Source organism: Euleptes europaea, chromosome 3 (assembly GCF_029931775.1).
Source record: "Euleptes europaea isolate rEulEur1 chromosome 3, rEulEur1.hap1, whole genome shotgun sequence".
Taxonomy (NCBI): Eukaryota; Metazoa; Chordata; class Lepidosauria; order Squamata; family Sphaerodactylidae; genus Euleptes; species Euleptes europaea.
Window position 1 is genome coordinate 113,817,223 of NC_079314.1, and position 16,255 is coordinate 113,833,477.

The window sequence follows — 16,255 nt, forward strand, 5'->3', positions numbered from 1 at the left end:
ACTGCAGTCCAAGCTCCGCTCATGACTTGAGTTCGATCCCAACTGAAGTTGGTTTCAAGTAGCCGGCTCAAGATTGACTCAGCCTTCCATCCTTCCGAGGTCGGTAAAATGAGTGCCCAGCTTGCTGGGGGTAAAGGGAGAATGACTGGGGAAGGCACTGGCAAACCACCCCATAAACAAAGTTTGCCTAGTAAATGTTGGGATGTGACGTCACCCCATGGGTCAGGAATGACCCGGTGCTTGCACAGGGGACCTTTACCTACTTGACAGCACTTTTCACCACCAAGTACAGTCAAACCTAGACAGGTTTCTCATTTTGCTGAGCATTGAGAGAGTCCTCCAATTCATACAACAATGATATGCGGAGCGTGTTTCATAGATGAAGTGGTAAAACTATTCCTTGAGGGTAGCTTATCAGTGGGAGAATTTGTGACTGAATGTTTCTCTGTTCGTAGATTAAAAAAAACCCCGAGCATTAAATAAGAAGCATTGTAGTCTAGTCTTCTTCCTGATGTGTTAGCTTACATGTACGGAGATTTTTTTTTCTGTCTTGGGAAGCCAAGCCGAAGTCCAGCAGCTGGTTTACTCATGCAGGTGCACCATTTTGCCTTCCCTACATGGTGTGCATAGCAGCCTGAATAGCCCAGACTAGTCTGCTTGTCAGAGCATGGAACCTAAGCAGATACAACCATGGTCAGGATGGGAGACAACTGAGAAAGCCAGGTTGCTAGGCAGAGGAAGGCAATGGTAAATCACCTCTGCTCATATATTTCCTTGATAAGGCTCTGTGTTTTCTCAAGCATAGAATCATAGAGTTGGAAGGGACCACCAGGGTCATCTAGTCCAACCCCCTGCACAATGCAGGAAATGCACAACTACCTCCCCACTCACACCCCCAGTGACCAGAAGATGGCCAAGATGCCTTCCCTCTCATCATTTGCCTAAGGTCACAGAATCAGCATTGCTGACAGATGGCCATCTAACCTCTTCTTAAAAACCTCCATAGAAGGAGAACTTACCACCTCCCGAGGAAGCCTGTTCCACTGAGGAACCGCTCTGACTGTTAGAAAATTCTTCCTAATGTCTAGACAGAAACTCTTTTGATTTAATTTCAACCCGTTGGTTCTGGTCCGACCTTCTTGGGCAACAGAAAACTAAAGGTTCAGTTCCTCTTAGAGGACTCTGATCCTCAGCGTACTTATTTTGTTGCTCATTTTTTGGAGGCTGCAGAGAAGAGTTGAAGGGAGGTGATTTTAGAGATGGGTCTTATTTACGTTTTATGGTTTTATTGTTCAAGACCTTGGTCTAAGAACAGGGGAAAGAAAGAAAGATAACCCCATGAGGTGGGGACTTCATGGGGTTGCCATAAGTAAGTTGCAACTCAGCAGCAGTTAATTATTATTATTAATTATATGGTGTATGATGTTACGGTTTGCTGTTCCCTGGATCTGCTGTGCAATACGATTATGACATTCTGTATGCTGACAGCCTCTCGGATACAAATACCCCTTAGCAGAATCTGCCATTATGTAGTGATTCTAATTATTTTAATTGTCCACTCTAGGCCAGCCAATCATTCTTCTTTTGAATGTAATCTGTGCTCATGTGTGAGATCAGCAAAAGGATCCCTCCTCCACATAGTTGGTAGAGGAAGCATGAAAGATGGTGAGGGGTCCGGAGACCAAGTCCTATGAGGAAAGGTTGAAGGAGCTGGGTATGTTTAGCCTGAAGAGGAGACAAATGAGGGGGGATATGATAACCATCTTCAAGTACTTGAAGGGCTGTCATATAGAGGAGCGTAACAAGTTGTTTTCTGTTGCCCCAGATGTTCAGACCAGAACCAATGGGTTGCAATTAAATCATAAGAGGTTCTGTCTAGATATTAGGAAGAATTTTCTAATACTTAGAGTGGTTCCTCAGTGGAACATAATTCCTCGTGAGGTGGTAAGTGCTCCTTCCCTGGAGGTTTTTAAGCAGAGGCTAGATGGCCATCTGTCAGCAATGCTGATTCTATGACCTTAAGCAGATGATGAGAGGGAAGGCATCTTGGCTATCTTCTGGGCATGGGGTAGGGATCACTGGGATGTGTGTAGGGAAGGTAGTTGTGAATTTCCTGCATTGTACAGGGAGTTGGACTAGATGACCCTGGTGGTCCCTTCCAACTCTATGATTCTGTGACAGCAGGCTCATGAGGGAATGCAAGGCTCCACCCCCAAAATCTCCAGGGATTTCCCAATCCAGATTTGACAACCCCAGCTCCCACAGACATAAAGAACAGATTACAAAATTGGGTTACAGTCAACAAATTTCATTTTTTTCCCACGGTGCTATGCAAACACTGTACTAATTGAGACAGGAAGTTCATGGACTACTACAATGGAAGTCTTCTGGAGCTATGACACACTATGACACGCCAGCTGTTCCACACTAGAAATGTCAGTGTCATCCCGTTGAGGGTGTTTCATAACCAAAGGAAAATAAAAGGTCTCTTTCCCAGGATCAGAAATATGTTTCTTGTCATTTTAACAGAATTGCTACATAGCCGTATTCAGCGCCCTTAGCGCTGCGGGGATCGTCCTTTGTCTCGTCACCTCCTTGACCGTCGAGTGGATGGGTCTCATGGCAGCCAAGAACCTTCACCACAATCTCCTCAACAAGATCATCCTTGGCCCAATCAGGTACAGCCAGAATGAAATGGGTGGCTATGGTAATTTGCATTTAGTACCTCATTTAACGCATGCGTTCAACACTTGTAGATCAACCACAGGGCCATCGGAGTCTCCTGAAATTTGGAGCCTGAGATGCAGGGTGTGGAACCTGGGAGCTAAGGGGTGATGCTTGGAGGTTCAAGCTACCTCCAATCTGGGGAAAGGCCGTAGCTCAGTGGTAGAGCATCTGATTTGCATGCAGAACGTCACCAGTTCAGTCCCCGGCATTTCCAATTGAAAAGGGGTCAGGTAGCAGGGGATGTGAAAGACCTCCGCTTGAGACCCAGGAGAGCTGCTGCCCATCTGAGTAGACAATAATTGAAAGACCCGTAGTCTGACTCCATATAAGGCAGTTTCATGTGTTCACCTTGGATCCTGGTCATAAGGAGAAAGCCAGGGTGGAAGTGTTTTAACTGATACACATAGATTAGAAGAATAATAGATGAACAAAAGGGAATACTTCTTTACACAGAGGGTGATTAAAATGTGGAATTCCCCGCCAGAGGATGTAGTGATGGCCACAGTCATAGACAGCTTTATAAGGGGATTAGACAGATTCCTGTTGGACAGGACTATCAGTGGTCTCTAGCCATGGTGACTAAAGGGAACCTCCCCATTCAGATGTAGTCATCCTCCGGATACCAGTTCCAGGAGGCAACATCAGGGGAAGGCCTCGGCCTTTGTGACCTGTTGTAGGCGTCCATAGTAACTGGTTGGCCACTACGGTTGACAGGTCCCCTTTTGCCACCGGCAGGAGCTTCATTGCGGTGGGGCTGGGGTATGATTAGCACAATAACATCACCTCTGGGGTAAACCCAGAAGTGATGGGGACGCTGTAGCACATTCCTTGGGGGAATGTGCTAGAGCTCCCCCGTCACTTCTGGGTTTACCCCCGAAGTGATGTTAATCACCCCCCTTCAGTGGGCCTATTTCCCCCTGCTGGCCTTAATTGGTGAGCAATTGCCCACCATTGCTTGGTATCTGGCAACCCTATTGGCCACTGGATGAGACAGAATGCTGGACATGATCACTAGTATGACCCATCAGGGCTCTTCTTATGTTCTTATGACACATTACGCATAATGTCTTATGCTGTGCAACATGGCTTGAGTCTCAGTGAGAAAAGAAGACTATAAATAAAATAAACAAGATTTCCCTTTTTTTGTTTTGTTTTCTGCATCTGACAGATTCTTTGACACAACACCCTTGGGGCTGATTCTCAATCGCTTTTCTGCAGACACAAATATAATCGATCAGGTGAGCCCGGTGATGTCGTTTTTTTTTTTTTTTTTTTTTTGCAGGATTCACAGATCTACCGTACAGCATAATTTGGAGTTTTGTTTCCTATCTGTTTGGATAGGCTCCCTGTGAATGAAATGGAAATTTCAAAGACTCCACAGAATTCTAGTGAGAGCATCAACACGACAATTACAAAGAAAGATGTAAAATTGAAGTGTTTGAATACTGACTGTAATGGAGATAGTGCAGGGCTTGAACCCAGGTCCACTCCCCCCAGTCCCGGTTTGACGCTTTAAGCACTTCTTCAGCCAGCGTGGTGTAGTGGTTAAGAACGGTGGTTTGGAGTGGTGGACTCTGATCTGGAGAACCGGGTTTGATTCCCCACTCCTCCACATGAGCGGCAGAGGCTAATCTGGGGAACTGGATTGGTTTCCCCACTCCTACACACAAAGCCAGCTGGGTGACCTTGGGCAAGTCACATTATCTTAGCTTCACCTACCTCACAGGATGTCTGTTGTGGGGAGGAGAAGGGAAGGTGATTGTAAGCCGGTTTGAGTCTCCCTTAAGTGGTTGAGAAAGTTGGCATATAAAAACCAACTCTTCTTCTTCTTCTTCACGCTGATGCTTCTATTCCCTAAACATCTCGCTTCCTTCTAATAATTTTTATCAGTTACTTTTTTTACTATAGTTTGATATTGTTTTGGTTCGTTTCGCATGTGTGACGGCAAGCTGTCTTGAGCCTTGGAAAAGCGGCATGCAAATATTTCAAAGCCGTTGCCCATCGAGTTCAGCCAGAAGGATGGCATTCTTAAATGGTGGATGATTTTGGACAATGGATCTACTCAACCATGTTGTCTAAGTGAATATAAATTAAGAAGAGGTCAGGGGAAATGTACCTTTGCTGGCCGAAACATTCGTTCTCAGAATGTTCGTCCCAATACAACATTTGCATCCTTCTTTGCCACAGCACATCCCTCCGACTTTGGAGTCGCTCACGCGGTCCACCTTGCTCTGCCTGTCTGCTATTGGGATGATTTCGTACGCCACGCCTTTCTTCCTGCTTGCTCTCGTGCCCCTTGGAATCGCCTTTTATTTCATCCAGAAATACTTCCGAGTTGCATCCAAGTGAGTATTCCAACGTGCCGAATGGGGAGAGGCCGTGGCTCAGTGGAAGAGCATCTGCTTGGCATGCAGAAGATCCCAGGTTAGATCCCCGGCATCTCCAGTTAAAGGGACGAGGAAAGTTGGTGATGGGAAAGACCTCTGCCTGAGACCCTGGAAAGCCATAGGGAAGGGCTGTGGCTCAGTGGTAGAGCATCGGCTTGGCATGCAGAAGGTCCCAGGTTTGATCCCCGGCATCTCCAGTGAAAGGGTCTAGGCAAGCCGATGACGTGAAAGACTCCAGCCTGAGTCCCTGGAGAGCTGCTGCCGGTCTGCGTAGACAACAATGACTCTGATGGACCAAGGGTCTGACCAAGGGTCTGATTCAATATAAGGCAGCTTCATGAGTTCGTGTGTCTTTCCAGTCAATGCCTATCAACTGATCCCATTACCACTCTGATGTTGATTGCTATCACCAATTTCTCTTTTTAGAGAAAGCAGATTCCGACAAACAAGCTTAAAATAAGGGCCTCTCTTTGCTGTAAACTGCTGTTTTCGGATATTTGTTTTGCTACTTGGAGCGGTGGAGTCTGATCTGGAGAACCGGGTTTGATTCCCCACTCCTCCACATGAGCGGCAGAGGCTAATCTGGGGAACTGGATTGGTTTCCCCACTCCTTCATGTGAAGCCAGCTGGGTGACCTTGGGCTAGTCACAGGTCTCTCAGCCCCACCTACCTCACAGGGTGCCGGTTGTGAGGAGGAGAAGGGAAGGTGATTGTAAGCCGGTTTGAGTCTCTCATAAATGGTGAAGAAAGTCGGCATATAAAAACCAACTCTTCTTCTTCTACTTACTCCTTGCCTTCTGTTCTTTGGCCATAGGGACCTTCAGGAGCTTGACGATAGCACCCAGTTGCCTCTCCTCTGCCACTTCTCAGAAACAGCAGAAGGCCTCACTACCATTAGAGCATTCCGGTTTGTTCTTGTGGACTTCTCTTTGATTTTATGTTAGACGTGACGCTGATTCCCCACATGGCACCTATGGGGGCTATAGCGCCTGATAATGTGTTTCCTTGGTTTAACCTGCATCTTGGGTCTAGGGTTGCCAGCTCTGGGTTGGGACTGCAAGTAGAGGGCTGGCAACCCTGCTAAGCAACCTTATAAAACAATCTTTAAAAAAAAAAGTAAATTGATTTTCTGGTAAGCTGCAGTACTGCAGTCCAAGCTCTGCTCACTACCTGAGTTCGATCCCAACGGGAGTCAGTTTCAGGCAGCCAGCTCAAGGTTGACTCTCTCTCAAACATATCTGTCATAAAATGGTTGCCATCTCTGTTTAAGTTGTCTGTCAATTTTCTTTGAAGTAAATTTGTTAGTCTTGCCATTGTTGCAAATGCTTGCAATTTCAAAATCCATTCTGGAAAAAAATCTTATGCCCCTTCTGTCTGACTCTGGACTTCTTTGGTAACTCTGCAGCTGTTTTGCTACACAAACACCAACACCATTTCTTTCCTCCTTTTCCTGCCTCTTAGCAGCTTTCTGCCTTTACAGGGCTTTGTTAGAAAACCACAGCCCCCTGGGTAAGCACTTCCGAGTTCATTATGTACCCATGGAGCAGTAACGTAATGAACTCCCTCCGCCACCTAACCGCACAGTTGCTCGCTCCAATTAGACTGGGATTTCGGCTCTTTGCCTGACAGGATGAAAGCCTAGGAATGTGCAGAAGAGCAGCTGGAAGAGGATGAAAAGAGGGAAGACTGAGCGTGTCAGAGTTTCCATTAGGAGGAGGGGGGAAAGGTAGAAACGTAGCTGCCAAAGGGAATCAGAACAAGGCTAGAAATTGATTATTGTTTTGGGGGGTGTTTTACGGAGAGTTGAAAGTGGCACGAGAAAGGCAGTATTTATTGATTTACTATATTTGTATCTCGTCTTTATGCCTTTCCAAGAACCACCAAGGCAGCTGACAAGTTAACACATATATGATACCACCCCACTGTAAAACCATTAAAACCAACTCCCCTCCCAAACACACGTCATTAGAACAAGTAAAAAACAGAGTTAAGACACACATAAGACATAAAAACAGCAATTAAAACATTGGTTAAGAAGGAGGGATCATTGAGGGAATGCCAATCGAAGCAAAAAAGCCTTCACCTGGTGAAGGAAGATGGTATCAGAAGGGCTTTGGTGTCATGAGCGAGAAGGCCCTCTCCCAGCTTGCCACCTGACTAATCTCCAAAGGTGGAAGCACCCGGAACAGGGCCTCCGATAGGGTTGCCAACCTCCAGGTACTAGCTGGAGATCCTCTGCTATTACAACTGATCCTCTGCCAATAGAGATCAGTCCACCTGGAGGAAATGGCCGCTTTGGCCATTGGATGCTATGGCATTGAAGTCCCTCCCCTTCCCAAACCCTGCCCTCCTCAGGCTCCGCCCCTCAAAACCTCCCGCCAGTGGCAAAGAGGGACCTGGCAACCCTAGGGATCTTATCTCATCCCTTGTTTATTGCAAAAACATTTCTGATCGTTAAACGGATCCCTGGTCACATGCACAAAAAAGCCAATCACCAGAAAATTAAACAAGATGAGCCGCAAGCCCCGTATTCTTGCAATGCATAATAAACCAGCCAAGAGCCGTCTGTTTGTTTCCACCAGCCCAGAAGCACAGCCCTGACATGTACACAACGGCAGCTGGCCTTCTGCTGGCACTTACAACTTTCTAAACATCTCTGTCGCATCAGCTCTGCAGTTCAAGCTGAACTCTTCCCCCTCCCCCTAGCTGAGAAATGTCCGGATGATGAAATTGGTTTGAGCTGGCTCGTGGGGTGGGATGGGGAGTAGAAGTTATGTATAAAGCCTAGCTACTACTGAAGGCTGATGAGCCCATGAGCAGTGCGGAGAAGACTGTCCAAAAGAGCGTTGTTGGTCTGGTAGCATCTCCTGTGGAATTTTAGCTGAAACATGGAAATCCTGGCTCCCCCCATGATCTTGAGGAATTATGTTTTGCTACTGATCTCGGCCAGTGTGTTGGGTGGGATGGGAGCCTGGGATAGGGTTGCCAACCTCTAGGGGGTAGGATCAAAGACACCACTGTGCTCGTACCATAAGGGTTTGGAAATCAGCACAGGAGCGAATGAGTATTACAAAGTGCAAATATTTATATACATTGCTACAACTTATAACATGGAGTCACAACTAACCACTTACTAAATATAACAACCACAACAAACTATCCTTCTATATACAATATATATTAGAACAACAAATGTGTTACCCTACATGGGAACTGGCTATTATCCTGCTTAAATTTATGGCAAACATGTAATATTCAAGCTGGAGACATTATATGATGACTGATTTTTGAGGGACTAATGAAGAATTTAATCAAAATAATTCAAAACGGCCGTATCCCCTCTTTATTCTTTGGCATCATCTCATGGTGGCATCGTATTCTATAAGGTCAGAAACACAATCGTAAAGCCTGAAGAGAATACAAGAATTTCCCTTTAATGATTGAAAGTGACATAAAGTCTAACCAAGATATAGAATCATTAGTCTGGTTTGTTCCAGCCAGGTTGTTGTAACATATATTGTATATAGTAGGATAGTTTGTTGTGGTTGTTATATTTAGTAAGTGGTTAGTTGTGACTCCATGTTATAAATTGTAGCAATTTATATAAACCTCTAGGTGGTGGCTGGAGATCTCCCGCTATTACGACTGATCTTCAGCCGAGAGAGATCAGTTCACCTGGAGAAAATGGCTGCTTTGGCAATTGGACTCTATGGCATTGAAGTCCCTCCCCTCCCCAAACCCAGCCCTCCTCAGGCTCCGCCCCAAAAACTGCCTGCTGGTAGAAAAGAGGGAGATGGCAACCCTAGCCTGGGACGGTGCGTGGACCGAGAAAGAAGACAATGTAATGCTGGACTCTTCTTCATGCGCCTGCTCCGAAACAGCAACCATGAATTTGACATGCTTGGATTTTTGTATTATCAGTGCACACCATGAAGGTCAACTAGGGCTGTGACTCAGTGGAAGAAGGTCTGCTTTGCATGCAGAAGTTTGCAGGATTAATCCCCCATATCTCCAGTGAAAACGAATAGGCAGAGGTCACCTCGCTCTCCCCACGCGTTTCCACGCATTTTGCCCCCATTTTCAGGGACCTGTTTTATCACAAATTTGAAAAACGCAGGCAAAGTGTAGGAAATGCAGGGAGAGAACAAGGTGACCTCTGACGGACGGAAACCACAGAATCAAAATAAAGACCGGAAGTCATCGGAGGGGTGACCGCGAGGGAAACATCCATGCACAAAAGGCCAATACTGACATTGGTTGAATAATGGTCTGAGATGGCTTGTGGGGTGGGGTGGGGAGTTGAACCCCATCTTTGGAGGTCCTTAAGCAGAGGTTGGATGGCCATCTGTCAGGAGTGCCTTGATTGTGGGATCCTGCATGGCAGGGGGTTGGACTGGATGGCCCTTGTGGTCTCTTCCAACCTTTTGTGATTTTGTGATTTTTTTTGTGTGATTTTTTGTGAATGGTCAAACGCAGGATAGGGCAGCTTCATAGGCCCTGATTTAATTTCTTTCTTTAAAAAGTGCTTACCACAACCTTTTGTCAAAGGTGGGTTCATCAGTGATTTTGGACGGCTGAGCCCTGCGATCTGTAGCGCTTGTTGTAACATCGAAATTGTGCGAACCGTGAATTGCTAACGCGAGAGCCCTTTTTCGTCATCCACAGGCACGAAGCCAGGTTTAAACAACGTATGCTGGAACTGACGGACACCAACAACATTGCGTACTTGTTTCTGTCGGCTGCCAACAGATGGCTGGAGGTCAGAACGGTACGTGCGGCATTGTCTTTGCCGGGGTTGTGAAACCTTTCCACCGACCACTTACTTTGGCTTGATGTGAAAGACTTGTAGCTGGGATGCATCTGGGAAACCCAGACGAGGTCATGAGCAACAGTCCTCAAAATAGCTCAGTCTTGAGTTTGTTATGAGTTTCTCGGCAAGGCCAAGAACGTCTTTGTTCGCTGCTGTGTTGACTATCGTTCAGAAGAGGTTATAAAAGCAAACCGCTAACAAAGTGTGGGGTGGCGGGTCTGTGGCAATTGGCTTCAAATGGTTTTTATGCATGGCTGCTACCCTTGCAGTCACCCCTTCGACAACTTCAGGGCTTTGTTTTGATTATGCATGCTGTTTCCAACTGTCGGAGGTCACCTCGCTCTCCCCCTGCATTTCCCCGCATTTTGCCCACATTTTCAGAGACCTGTTTTATCTCAAATTTGAAAACATGGGCAAAACACAGGGAAATGCAGGTGGAGAGCAAGGCAACCTCTAATGGTCAAAAACAGCATGCATAATCAACACAAAGACTCGAAGTTGTCGGAGGGGTGACTGCAAGGGAAACAGCCATGCATAAAAGGCCAAAGTGGTGTAGTGGTTAGGGAGGCCAGGTTTCTTGGGCCAGTCACTTTCTCAGCCCAACATCCCTCACAGAGTTGGTGTCGTGAAGACAAAATGAAGAGGCAGAATCACGTACACCACCCTGAGGACCACGGAAGAAAGTCAGAATAAAAATGTGGTAGACAGAAAACCCAGATCATGAGGGGAGGGCCCGTAACCTGATCAGCCAGCATTCACAATGTCCCCTCTCCCCACTCCACGTCATTTCATGCTAATCTAAGAGACTCCTGACAGGATTTTCCCAGCATCAGCAAATCGAGAACTACTACCAAAGGCAAAGCTGAAGGTACTACTTGAGTAAACATTTTGAGGAATTTGTGGGGAGGAGATATAAAAGAGTTTCAGTAAGGCTAGCAAAATTTTCTCTGAAGGGTTCCACACATCTCGAGGCTGTTGCTGAATTTCTCCAAAAAGCATACCATCTCAGGAACTTCAAGGGAAGCAAACTGAATTTTTTAAAGCCTAGTGCAATACCTCTCGGACGTTTTCTTACATCCCAACTAAAGATACCACCAAGGTCCAGTATTATTATCCACATATTGGATTATGTAAGGATAATATTTCATAAAGACACTTAGTAAAGTTACTACTAAGGTAGGGTTGCCAGCTCTAGTTTGGGAAATACCTGGAGATTTTGGGGGCAGAGCATGAAGGGGGTGGGGTTTGCAGAGGGGAGGGACTTCAATGCCATAGAGTCCAATTGCCAAAGTGGCCATTTTCTCCAGGTGAACTGATCTCTATCGGCTGGAGATCAGTTGTAATGGCTACTGGCAGGAGGGTTGGAGGCAGGGACATGAGGGGGTGAGATTTCAGCTGCGTTGCTACGGCACTTGCATTGAAAACCAAGAAGTGATGTAGGGTAGCTCTAGGAATCCCTGGAAACTCTATGGTAAAACCATAGAGATCCTGGGGGTTCCTAGACCTACCTCATGTCACTTCTGGGTTTTCCTCAGAAGTGATGGAGCAATGCAGACGACATCACCATTAAAAAAAAATTCTCCCACCACCTCTTGGAGCTGCAGCAGGCAACTAAGCCTGCTTGAGGGAAGTCTGGTGGCCCTATCTCTACAACTTGAAGCCAGAAACGGCTTCTTGTTTCCTCTTTCCTATGACTCTTCAAATACAGCACAGCAAACTACAAATGAGAGTCAGAGTGGTGTAGTGGTTAAGGGTGGAATACTCTAACCTGGAGAACCGGATTTGATTCCCACTCCTCCACATGAAGCCTACTGCGGGACCTTGGGCTAGTCACAGCTCTGTTAGAGCTCTCTCAGCCTCACCCACCTCACAAGTTGTCTGTTGTGGGGAGGGGAGGGGAAGGTGATTGTAAGCCACTTTGAGTCTCCTTAAAACGTAGAGAAAATCAGGGTATAAAAACCAACTTCTTCGTACAGGGCTTAAGTCTCCTAAGATTCCCTCTTCTCAAGAGAGTTTGTCCATCATTTGGGATAACCCTGGCAATCCTGCCAATGGCAGCAGTTCCTTAGGCCACCAAAATGTTGGCCGAAGTCTCACAAGAGGAAGAAATCTAGTGAGAGTTTGGGAAGCCCTATAAGGCCTGCTTATAGGGTGGCCAGCTCCCTCATTGCCACCAGCAGGAAATTTTTTGGGCCGAGCCTGAGGGGGGCGAGGTTTGGGGAGGGGAGGGACTTCAACGCCATAGAGTCCAATTGCCCAAGCGGCCATTTTCTCCAGGTGAACTGATCTCTATTGACTGGAGATCAGTGGTAATAGCAGGAGATCTCCAGCCACCACCAGGAGGTTGGCAACCCTACCAATTTCACTAGTGGAGGAAACGAAGCCTGCATGCATGTGTGGGCACACACATCCCAAATTCATTTCACAGTTTACTTTAGGTGAGATTTCACAGGCAGATTGAATTCCAAGCCTATTTGGAGTAAGTTCTACCACTTAAGAGAGAATCAAACCGGCTTACAATCACCTCCCCCTTCCCCCAAAAGACACCCTGTGAGCTAGGTGGGTCTGAGAGAGCAGTGACTAGCCCAAGGTCACCCAGCTGGCTTCATGTGTATGAGTGGGGAAACAAATCCAGTTCACCGGATTCGCCTCCGCCTCTCATGTGGAGGAGTGGGGAATCAAACCTGGTTCTCCAGATCAGAGTCCACCGCTCCAAACCACCGCTCATAACCACTACACTTTCTGTTGCTAAGATCCCTCTGTTGTCAAACCTGTATGCTCAAGACCAATCCACTCACAATATTAGCCAAAATGTCTTTGCGTTTAACTTTCCAAAATAAAGTTATAATTAGTACCCTTACGAGGGCTGGACTTCAACATGTTTTGTCTTTGAGCTGCCTTGGAATTTGCAAACTGTAACATCAGGGGATACCATGCTGGCAAATGAGACCACATAGCCTCTGCCCCCTCATTCCTGCTTCCCATCCATTGGAAAACACTGGAGGCATTTATTTCATGGAATAGAGGTCAAATTCCAAGCCACTAAGGGGGCTGTCCACAACCCAAAGTCCTGTCCTTGAAGACTGATTCACATGGCGTTCATCCTGATTATGGAATTACATTTGCAAGTGATTCCTATATCTAAACCTTAGAATCATAGAGTTGGAAGGGGTCATACAGGCCATCTAGTCCAACCCCCTGCTCAATGCAGGATCAGCCTAGAGCGTCCCTGACAAGTGCTTGTCCAGCCTCTGCTTACAGACTGCCAGTAAGGGGGAGCTCACCACCTCCCTAGGTAGCTGATTCCACTGTCAAACAACTCTTTCTGTAAAAAAAAATTCTTAATATCCAGCCGGTACCTTTCTGCCTGCAATTTAAACCCATTATTATGAGTCCTATCCTGTGCTGCCAACAGGAACAGCTCCCTGCCCTCCTCTAAGTGACAACCCTTCAGATACTTCAAGAGAGCAATCCTGTCCCCCCTCAACCTCCTCTTCTCCAGACTAAACATTCCCAACTCCCTCAGCCTTTCCTGTAGGGCTTGGTCTCCAGGCCCCTGATCATCCTCATCGCTCTCCTCTGCACCCGCTCCATCCTGTCCACAACCTTTTTGACATGGGGCCTCCAGAACGGCACACAATATTCCAGGTGTGGCCTGACCAATGCAGTGTACAGCAGGACCATGACATCTTGCGATTTGGATGTGATGCCTCTGTTGATACACCCCAAAATCGCATTAGCCTTTTTTGTCGCTGCATCATACTGTCTGCTCATATGTAATTTACGGTCCACCGGTACCCCAAGATCTTGTTCACACACACTGCTACCCAGAAGTGTATCCCCCATCCAGTATGTGTGTCCCTCATTTTTGTTACCCAGATGTAGAACTCGGCACTTATCCTTGTTGAATTGCATGTTATTCGCATCCCCCCACTTTTCAGATCTCGCTGCATTCTGTCTCTATCTTCTGGTGTGTTTGCTGCTCTTCCCAATTTGGAGTCACCTGCAAATTTAATGAGTAGTCCCTCCACACCCTCATCCAGATCATTTATAAAAACATTGAAAAGTACTGGGCCCAGTACCTTCTTCAGATGAATTGTCAAAATATACAATATACGCTCTACTCTCTAGCCCTATTACTTGTGGACATGCAGCAGGATTCTAACCAATGTTCTTATGTTCTCAGCTACTTCTGTCACATTTTTATCTCATTCTTCCTCCAAGGAGCTCCAGGTGGTGCACATCACTCTTCCACCTCTGGTTTATCCTCACAACAACCCTTCGAGGTAGATTAGGCTGAGAGAGAGAGAGAGTGAAAGGCCCAAGATCCCCTAGGGAGCTTCACGATGGAGGGGATTTGTTCCTTGATCTGTCCAGTCTTAGCCCAGCACGCTAAATGCTACTCTGTCTTCCTACGAAACAGTGTTCCAGTCAATCGGTTGGATCCAGACTAACATTTTCTTCAGGTGCAAGCACTTCCACGGGGGGAGTGTGATTTTACCACCTCTCTCCTTCCATGGCAGCCCCAAATGCCCCCCCCCCCAATCTGAGGAACAAGATTTCTGGAAATTTCGGGTAGCCACGGGAAGTGGGAAACTCATGCTCCGGGAGGGAAAGGCTTTCTCCCTCAGAAATGTTAGTTTGAATCCAAGCCAATAAGTTCAAAAGCACTGGGATAACAAACGCTAGCTTTTTATATTTTTATTTTATGAATATTTGAGACAATTTTTAATTATGAATAAATGCAATTAAATAGCGTATATATATATATATATATGAGGCCTGACCTGGATGGTCCCTAGTTCCTAGAGAGCCAGCGTGGTATAGTGGTTAAGAGTGGCAGACTCTAATCTGGAGAACCAGGTTTGATTTCCCACTCCTCCACATGAAGCATGCTGGGTGACCTTGGGCTAGTCACAGTTCTCTCCAAACTCTCTCAGCCTCATCTGCCTCACAAGGTGCATGTTGTGGGGAGGGGGAGGGAAGGTGATTGTAAGCCGCTTTGTGACACCTGAAAGGTAGAGAAAAGTGGGGTATAAAAACCAACTCTTCTCCTCCTCCTTCTTCATCTATCTCGAACTTCTCCAAAGCCCAGATATAAATCCAGCCGCACCTTAGAGAGAGTCAGAGCTGCCTTCGTCAGATATCTGATATCCTTTCCTCAGTATCTGACGAAGGGAGCTCTGACTCACAAATGCTCATACCCTGAAAATCTTGTTGGTCTCTAAGGTGCTGATGGACTTGAATCTAGGCTTTGGAGTAGTTCGGGATAGGGTTGCACTAGAATTGGATGAGTTGCATTCATTCCAGCCTTCTCGTTGCCAGTATTTTCAGGGCCGCCCCTTATGGAGGAAGTTGGAGCAGAGCCGGTTTGCGGTACCAGTAGAAACGTATTGGATCTGCTGTGCATTATTAATATTTCATATGATTTGCCCTGAAGCACAGTCCCTCTCCTCTTTTCAATGACGTGCACATTTCCTTTTTCTTCTCAGGACTATCTGGGGGCTTTCATTGTTCTCACTGCGGCCGTGGCCTCCATTGCTGAAGGACCCGCTTCCGGACTCATGGGTTTGGGTCTTCTCTATGCCTTGACGGTCAGTACAAAAGCAAAGCTTAAGGCCCTCTTGGGCGTAATCCAAAGAAATTCCCTAAAACAAGCCTCATAGAATTGAATAGGATTGCACTGGAGCATTGGAGCGCTGGGCTCTAATCTGGAGAACTGGGTTTGATTCCCCACCCCTCCACATGAGCGGCGGAAGCTAATCTGGTGAACTGGGTTGGTTTCCCCACTCCTACATATTTAGCCAGCTGAGTGACCTTGGGTTAGTCACAGGTCTCGCAGAGCTCTCTCAGCCCCACCTACCTCACAGGGTGTCTGTTAGGGTTGCCAACCTCCGGGTAGTAGCTGGAGATCTTCTATTACAACTGATCTCCCGCCGATAGAGATCAGTTCCCTTGGAGAAAATGGCCACTTTGGCAATTGGACTCTATGGCATTGAAGTCCCTCCCCTGTCAAAACCCCACCCTCCTCAGGCTATGCCCCCAAAACCTCCCACCGGTAGCAAAGAGGGACCAGGCAACCCTAGTGTCTGTTGTGGAGAGGGGAAGGGAAGGTGATTGTAAGCTGGTTTTATTCTTCCTTAAGTGGTAGAGAAAGTCAGCATATAAAAACCAATTCTTCTTCTTCTTCTTCTTCTTGATGGGTCTTGTGCCATATCCCTTCATAGCGGGCTATACCCTTGGAGAACCACGGTTCTCTTCCCAACTGCCTCAGTACGGGAAGAAACAATCTTCTGAGTTATGGATTCAAGCCAGGACCGAGGGAGTTTGG

At 46.7% G+C, this 16,255-nt stretch overlaps 1 protein-coding gene across 1 annotated transcript in view; it reads left to right on the top strand.

Moving 5' to 3' along the window:
- ABCC9 (ATP binding cassette subfamily C member 9) overlaps positions 1 to 16,255 on the top strand; it is an 80,964-nt gene that overhangs the window by 52,074 nt on the left and 12,635 nt on the right. The window contains exons 25-30 of the mRNA XM_056845947.1: positions 2,530 to 2,678; positions 3,896 to 3,965; positions 4,915 to 5,072; positions 5,929 to 6,021; positions 9,780 to 9,882; positions 15,417 to 15,518. Of these exons, the coding sequence (XP_056701925.1) occupies positions 2,530 to 2,678; positions 3,896 to 3,965; positions 4,915 to 5,072; positions 5,929 to 6,021; positions 9,780 to 9,882; positions 15,417 to 15,518 (675 nt within the window). The remainder of the gene's footprint in view (positions 1 to 2,529; positions 2,679 to 3,895; positions 3,966 to 4,914; positions 5,073 to 5,928; positions 6,022 to 9,779; positions 9,883 to 15,416; positions 15,519 to 16,255) is intronic.